General features: G+C 38.4%; 1 protein-coding gene across 2 annotated transcripts in view; it reads left to right on the top strand.

Moving 5' to 3' along the window:
• Window positions 1–8,168, top strand: part of LOC124268722 (potassium voltage-gated channel subfamily C member 3-like) — a 28,630-nt gene extending 20,462 nt beyond the window's left edge. Inside the window, exon 4 of one of the 2 annotated variants that reach the window (XM_046703741.1) lies at window positions 7,164–8,168. In XM_046703741.1, the coding sequence (XP_046559697.1) occupies window positions 7,164–8,054 (891 nt within the window). In that variant the 3' untranslated portion in view covers window positions 8,055–8,168. Of the gene's footprint in view, window positions 1–3,033; window positions 4,251–7,163 lie in introns of those variants that run through there. The other variant, XM_046703731.1, reaches the window with a different exon arrangement.
• Window positions 8,169–8,406: the final 238 nt, after the last annotated feature.

Consider the following 8,406-nt stretch of genomic DNA (forward strand, 5'->3'; position numbering starts at 1 on the left):
GACACGCGAGCGGATCCCAGAAATTTTAAATAGTTCTCGAGAAGAAATAGTTCCCTCTTTAACAGGCAGTTGGTCTTGGGTCTACAGTCAAATCAATTAGTGTTCTGCAATCGTCAGGACCTCCGCTATCAGACACATACAATGGTTTCTAAGAAGTTCCTTTTAGTTTTCACCTAGTAAGTTTGCTTTTGTAAAAATCGTGAAGAAATCGTGGAAATTGTTTGAAGGGAACTTTGGCCCCGAAGTAGCACTCAATATGGCGGCCATCGAAGGCACATCCTGGCACTTTCTGTGCACAATTTGTACAATGGTTACTAGACATTAATTATTGAAAGTTTGGAAGCTCTGGAGCTGATCGTTCGAGCTCAGCACGTTTTGGAGGCAAAACATGGCCAAAAACTGAAAACAAAAATAACTGCTGACCGGTACATTTTAGCGACTTGACCCGTCCAGGCAAATTCTTGTGAATTCGATTGCACATCTGTACAAAAGATTTTGGAAATGTTGGAACAATTAGTTCTTGAGATATTTGCTGTCAAACTTTGAACTTTTGGAATTAATATTGGATTATTTGCTCTTTTATATTGGGCCTAGAGCCTAAAGATTTTTAAGGGGAATATCTTCACCTCGGTGAACATCTGGGTGATTTGTTTGTAAGCGATTCGGAACATTGGTTTAGGAAGTATGTTTGGTACTAAAATCGGAGGAATGATAAATAATAATAATAATCCGAACGAATACAATAGTTCTCCTTGCCTGGAGGCATGGAGCCCTAATCATTACATTGAGAGGTTGTGTTTTTCAGGCTTTCTCGGTGAAAACTTCCAGCTTACTATGTAAAGTACTCAGAACTTGGATATACTCTAACATGACCGTATCCACCACCCTGTTGTTCTCCGTGGTTGGTATACATTATCCTGGATATATCTATATTATCTATTTTTAGGCACCTTCCATCCAGATTCACCATATATCATAACATTGATTAAGTGTGCAGTATATGAAGCCGAAAATTTTTTACATGCGAATTATGTGTAGGTTTTCACTGTGGCAGACGTTTCCGAATCATCAACGAATCCAGGAATCGTAGCAAGCATAAATGCTAGTATTACTTCGCTAATATGTAATACGGTTTGTTTTTTATTTATATTACCATCGAGTATGGGATTGCGAAATGAGCATATTCTCATGTTGCAATTAGTCTTACTTTATTACCAAATGTTTACACAAAAACACAATGAGTTTAGTTATGTTAAACGAAAGGTCAAATTTCCATGCGATTAACGGAAGCGAAACACTGCTGAGGACGGCTGATCATTCATAACTAATTGCCCAATTGTAGAAAGTTACCCTCATTAGTGGTAGACGTTGGGATTTCCTGTGTGACTTGTGCAATAAGGAACAGAGTAGTCACACATGCATATAGCAGTGTAATTAGCGGGGTGTTATTACGTTCAAACATCTGTCAGAGTGAGTTTAGTTTTACGCCGCACAGAGCAATAATCCAGATATATTCGTCGGCCTGTAAATAATCGAGTCTTGACCAGACAACCAGTGATCAACATTATGAGCATCGATCTACGCAACTGGGATAAGATGATTTGATTACGTTTTGATTTGATGACAACTTGATTACGTAAAATGTAAAATAGTCTAGTATATTTAATGAACGTATCACTACAAGTCACAGCTGACAAAAGGTGTTCGTGAAAAGGATCAACGTGTTTTGTACCACCTGCAATAACTCTCTTCAAAATTTTCATAAAAGAGCAAGTGTTCTTTTAATTCAGCAATGCACCTATAACGTGGCGGCATGCAAATAACTGAATCTGGACCAACCATATTAGTAACCAAACTGCCCGACCTGTCCACCCGATCAATGAAAGTACGCGCTGGTGGGTACAGAGTGAAAACTCATGAACAGGCTACAGATAATAAGTTCACGGCCAAGAACATGTACATGGAATTTCTTTCAATGTTTGCCATGAAACGAGAATGAAAATATACACATGGAACAAAGTATAGCAACACCTTTTTCCATAGTTCGAATATGTTACCATAAACAGTAGCAAAGGCACTTACCCAAACCTCAGTTTAACTTAATATCTGGATATTCAAGGAACAATGACATGGCAAATTTAAAGAAAAAGAGCGACAAACTTTACTTTATTCAGAGAAGTAAACATGACAAAATTGACTCATTTGCTGCAGTTCAAAATTGTTCGTATGACGTTAACTATTTTAAGTTTTGTCATTTTCAGGATTCTGTCATACAGTCCTCAAGAAATCACATAGGTATCAATAACCAGGCACAAGTACAATATCTGGTGAAAAACAACACTGCAGAGTATGTCATTGATGAGCCGTTGTCAATTTAGATTTTGTCTTAGCGTCAGAAGGTCAAGTTTTCAGCCACGTGAGAGCCCCCCATAAATATCATTAACCCCCGTCAAAATGAAAACCGAAACTTGATATTAGCTTAATACACGGATCTATGTGTGATGCTGGCCTTTGATCGTAGCACGTGCATATCTAAATTCAATGTATGAAGCGCATAATTATCAAACGAATATAAGGGATTATATTGGGGTTAAAATAATAGGTGTTGCTACAATATTCCTTCGTATATAAACTTCAATCAACGCGTGTCTTTGCATGAAATTTGAATATGTATGTATACGCAAATTAACACGGAAAAATACTGTCAGTTGACGTTTTAATCAAGAATAAAAATACATGTAGATCTATATGTATGGTGCATAGTCTCTCTTTAATCAGTGGTAGAAACTTAATATCATATTGAAATCTTGCTGATATGAAAAGTTCCTAAGAGGGTAAGAGAATTATTTATTCATTTCTATTTTGTTTTATTTATTCACTTATTATTATACTATTATTTTTATATTTTGGCATCGGGATGGGGTGATGTGGACGTTCTCATATGAACATCTTTGCTTCTCTTTTCTTAACAATTCAAAATTTTACAAAGATCATTTCCATGTTGCGTCTATAACAATCCTCATGTATGTACAGATATGGTTCACGGTCTACATGCTCTTCGTGTCAATGGTCGTCGTCATCGCCTGTCTGTACACAATACCACAACTACGGGAACCTTTGAGGGAGGAGGACTCCCATCTTGAAAGCGACTCCATCCTGGAAATGCTGTTGAAGTCTGAGATGAAAGGCACCATCTACAGCCTGGATCTTGCCTGCCTAGTCTTCTTCACTGTAGAGATCCTCACCAAGTTTGTCATTTGCCCCGAAAAGAAACGATTTTTTACGTTCGGTCTGAACAATCTTGACATGATATTGACATCAATTATGTGGATTGCAGTCATTTTAGATCAAATACCTGCAGTTGAACACGTCCATACTGCTCATACTGTACTACGGGCCATGTTCTGTTTAAACGTGCTGCGTATATTCCACCTTGGAAAGTCGTCCAATGTTATGAAATTGTTGCTATTCACAATGAAAGCGAGTTTAAGTGCGTTTGGTCTGCTTTTGGTTACGTTAACGATGGCCGTTGTCATATATGCCACTCTTGCTTACTTTGCAGAGGTAGCTACCAAAGCAGATACATTCAGTAACATTCCGTATGCAATATGGTGGACCATTATTACCATGACCACGGTTGGTTATGGAGACTTTTTTCCACAATCCTGGGCAGGATATGTGGTTGGAGTTATCTGCTCTTTGTCTGGAATTTTACTGATTGCTATGCCTATTGCCATTATCGCGTCCAATTTTGATGCTTTTTATTCAAACATGCCAGCTGCCGAACAGCGAATTCGAAGAAAACGTCTCAACGATATCGAGGCTGAAAGGTTGAAATTAAGCTACAATACTGACGCAGGTCCTCATTCCTTAACACTGAAAACAGGCCAATATAATCCACCGAGTTATACTCCAACTGATTGACATCTCTGTTCTTGTGTCAGGAAGTGACTACCAGATATCTTTGAGGTGCAGGGGCTGAGTACTTGAGTCAATGCTTTTCTAATAATCCAACTTGCATCTGATGGAATATTTGACGCATTATGAAAACGTTTTGGATTTCATTTAAAATCGAACATTCAACTGTTTAACGTTGCTTTGAACAGTATGCCATTATATCACAGCGTGTCACGTTGGTGTGGGAGAAAAGCCAGATGGGATACATGCCTCAAATATTAACCACTCTGTTGGTGGGCGGTGGGGTGGCCTAGTGGTTAAAGCGTGCGCTCGTCACGCCGAAGATCCGGGTTCGATTCTCCGCATGGGTACAATGTGTGAAACCCATTTCTGGTGTCCCCCGCCGTGATGCATCAAACATAGATATAAATGAGGCTATTAGAACAATATCTGCTTTAGTTCTTGAGGCCATTTTAAAAATGCTGTGCAATGACGACAGCAGTTTAAGCAACAACGGTTTCTATGAGCAGGTTTTGAAACGCAATCCGTGTATGATTTTGTTTCATAAAAATCCGAACAGATTGCAGTTATACCCATTTGTCCAGACAAGACAGTGCCGGACTAAGTTGATGTACAAACAGATATATCAGTCAGAAAAGCCCATTATGAAATCACAGGTGTATAGTTCCGTAGTAAAGTGTTTCTATCGATCGCAGCACTAGCACGAATATACACGCTTGTAAATGCCACATATCACCCTTGATATACACTGTAAATGTATTAAGTTGCATGTTTATTGACCACAGTGTACCATACTTATCCCATGCATACTACACATTGACACAGTCTACAGTGGAAGACGGGATAGGTGTTAGTTTCCTGAGTGTATTTGGTCCTGTGAAAGTTCAAAATGACGTTTCAAGGATTGCGTCTTCGAGTGACATTTTAAACTTTGGGAAGTAAACTATTGACGTCGCACTCACGAAAAAAAAGGAAATTGCTTTCCATAAATTTTGTCAATATTGAAGTTTCAAGGGATTTCCCATTTTAACATTAACTAACAAGTGCAATTTGTAGATTTTTGCTCTCTCGGAAGATGTTTATGAAAATGATTTCCTATTTATCATGATGCTAACATTATTTCATTCTACTTTGTTCGTGTCAACAATTAGATCTTTTCTCATTAGTTGGTTCCATTTTCGACGTTTTTCCCAATAACAATTTGGAATCGGTTGTTGAAAAGGGACAAAGGAAACACATTCTAAATTTTTATTGTGATTTGTATAACCATGGTCAGTGGGTATTCAAAAAGATGTCATAACTCACAGTTAACGATAGCCAAGACCCTGAAGAATTACTTTAACACTCCATTTGAGGTGGGTTTACCCTCGTGTGTGCCTGAAAACAGTTTGTGATACAACGTATTGCCTAATGGAGTTTTGAAACATCTCAACTGAGCTATATTTTTCTCTCTACTTTGCTTATATTTATGCTTGGCGTATCCAGAAATCAGATAATTTACCACCAATGCCTGGGTTAGTGGAAATCATACACTATGGCCCCACTCATATGGAGCTAAAGAGGTTTCCTATAATCTTGTACAATTATGGTAAAGCCATACACTCACTACGTACATGTGGAGTGGTAAAGCTCTGCACCGAATGTAAAGGTTGCACTAAATACTTTTAGCATGCATATTATGAGGTCATCTTTGTTGGCGATGTTTACTGAAAGGCTCACAATCAGGTCAATGTTATCTGAAATTAAATCAGTTAATTTTTGCAAATGATTTCAGCAAAAACGTTGAGGATAATGATGATTTGTGGGGATTTTATGAAATTGTGTGCTTAGTTTTCACTACAGAAAAATAACCAAAGGAATCATAACAAGTTGAACCTTACTAGTTTGTTCAGTGTTTCAATTATAGATAACTATATTTTCCACCAGTCATGTACATAAACGAATCTTTTCATGGTCACACGCATTTACATTAACAATAATGTAACATCACGTTTCCACGTTATGTTATATTTGTTCATTGTTTGTCAGCGAATTTTCAGTTTGTTATCACTTACCGATTGATGTGTGATGCATGCAGTGTGGTCACATTACTGTATCCATATAAGTAATAAACATTGTTACAAGAACACATATAGCACGAGTGTTATTTTCAAAACCAAAACGTATTCGTTGTTATAATGTAAACAGTATGCGAATCATCATTGGCGTGGTCTTGGTCCAGTGAATGTGTTTGGTATAAGGTAGCTTTGAATGTTCTGCCAGTTATTGTGTGGAAAGCCTGGAGTGATGCATGTATTACGTTTACCACTTTGGTGGTATAATCAGCAGTGTTATATGCCATCAGGATGCAACGCCATTCTATTAACCAGATCGCCAAGTCTGCACATGCTATCTATTAAAGTAAGTGCCAGCGGATATCATGTGAAAACTCCATGCAAAGGTCACAGTACATAATATTTTATTATTATTATTACAGCATATTTATATAGCGCACATATCCACGCAACTAGTACATGCTCAAGGCGCTGATTTTTCCCTCAGTCATTGGATGTCAATCTCAATGGCACATCGTATTATCAATCTCAACTCCCTGGGGACCATACAACTCTTGCAGCCACTAGGCCCACCGAGTTATTGCAATTTTTTACCATCATTACGAGGTACCCATTTTTCATAGCTGGGTTGATTGGGACACATAGTCACAGTACTTTGTCCAAGTTTACTGCACGTCGGTGTTTGCATGTATTCATGTGGCCGCCATCTGGTCATATACAAACGGATTCGTGGGTTCTTTTGAGTGCACAGGGTTGTGTACTGTCCTCTACATATGAGACAGTATTGAACATTATGTTCATGAACACGGAGCTATAGTTATTGGGTTCCTTATAATGTATAGCGTTTAATTTCTCTTCTTTTTTTGTGGTGAATTGGTGATAAAAAATACAAGCTCTTAGCTTCGTGTCCTAATAGATTTTAACAAGGTAAATTCTCTGAAAGTCCCCAACATAATGTCTTACGTTCATCATCTAGTTTTACGTCCATCTTTTACCCTCCATCCAAATATAATACCATATTCGAAAGTGATTAAATATGTTGAAAGTTTCAACGAGGTAAACAGATTCGTTAAAACAATTGTGAACCTGTTTGCATACTTATATTCAACAATTCAAAGGATTTAAAAGATCGCGTAATCCACGTTCTTTTTCAAGCACCTTTGACTTTTATCTGTCCTTATCTGTCAACAGATTTGGTTCACAATCTACATGCTCTTCGTGTCAATGGTCGTCGTCATCGCCTGTCTGTACACAATACCACAACTACGGGAACCTTTGAGGGAAGAGGATTCCCATCTTGAAAGCGACTCCATCCTGGAAATGCTGTTGAAGTCTGAGATGAAAGGCACCATCTACAGCCTGGATCTTGCCTGCCTAGTCTTCTTCACTGTAGAGCTCCTCACCAAGTTTGTCACCTGTCCTGAAAAGAAACGATTTTTTACGTTCGGTCTGAACAATATGGATACGATATTGGCATTAGTTATGTGGGCTGCAGTCATTCTAGATCACATACCTGCAGTTGAACACGTCCATACTGCTCATACTGTATTGCGGGCCATGTTCTGTTTAAACGTGCTGCGTATATTCCACCTTGGAAAGTCGTCCAATGTTATGAAATTGTTGCTATTCACAATGAAAGCGAGTTTAAGTGCTTTTTGTCTGCTTTTGGTTACGTTAACGATGGCCGTTGTCATATATGCCACTCTTGTTTACTTTGCAGAGGTAGCTACCAAAGCAGATACATTCAGTAACATTCCGTATGCAATATGGTGGACCATTATTACCATGACCACGGTTGGTTATGGAGATTTCTGCCCCACTTCCTGGGCAGGATATGTGGTTGGAGTTATCTGCTCTTTGTCTGGCATTTTACTAATTGCTATGCCTATTGCCATTATCGCGTCCAATTTTGATGCTTTTTATTCAAACATGCCAGCTGCCGAACAGCGAATTCGAAGAAAACGTCTCAACGATATCGAGGCTGAAAGGTTGAAATTAAGCTACAATACTGATGCAGGTCCCCATTCCTTAACACTGAAAACAGGCCAATATAATCCACCGAATTATGCTCCTACTCATTAAGTCTTGATTTCTCAGTTCCTGTTGTACATGAAGAATTGACTACTAGATATCTTAGAGTTGCAGGATCTGAGTACTTTGAGTCAATGTTTTTTACAAATCTAACTTCCATCTTATGGAATATTTGATGCATTATGAAACTGTTTTGTTTTGTAATTCGTTTGATATCGAACATATAGGAGTGAGGTGAGGTGGTGAGGTGAGGTGAGGTGAAATTGGGTTTAATGTCGTGATTGAGAATATTTCGCTCATATGACGACGTGCATGCGTGTGTATGTGTATGTGCGGTTGCTTGTACTATCCCAGACTTAAGCTGGTTTTATAGTGCTAGCCCACTGAGATACCATGCCGCAGT

This window comes from Haliotis rubra, unplaced genomic scaffold (assembly GCF_003918875.1).
Source record: "Haliotis rubra isolate DU_JTF1 unplaced genomic scaffold, ASM391887v1 Scf101, whole genome shotgun sequence".
Classification (NCBI taxonomy): Eukaryota; Metazoa; Mollusca; class Gastropoda; order Lepetellida; family Haliotidae; genus Haliotis; species Haliotis rubra.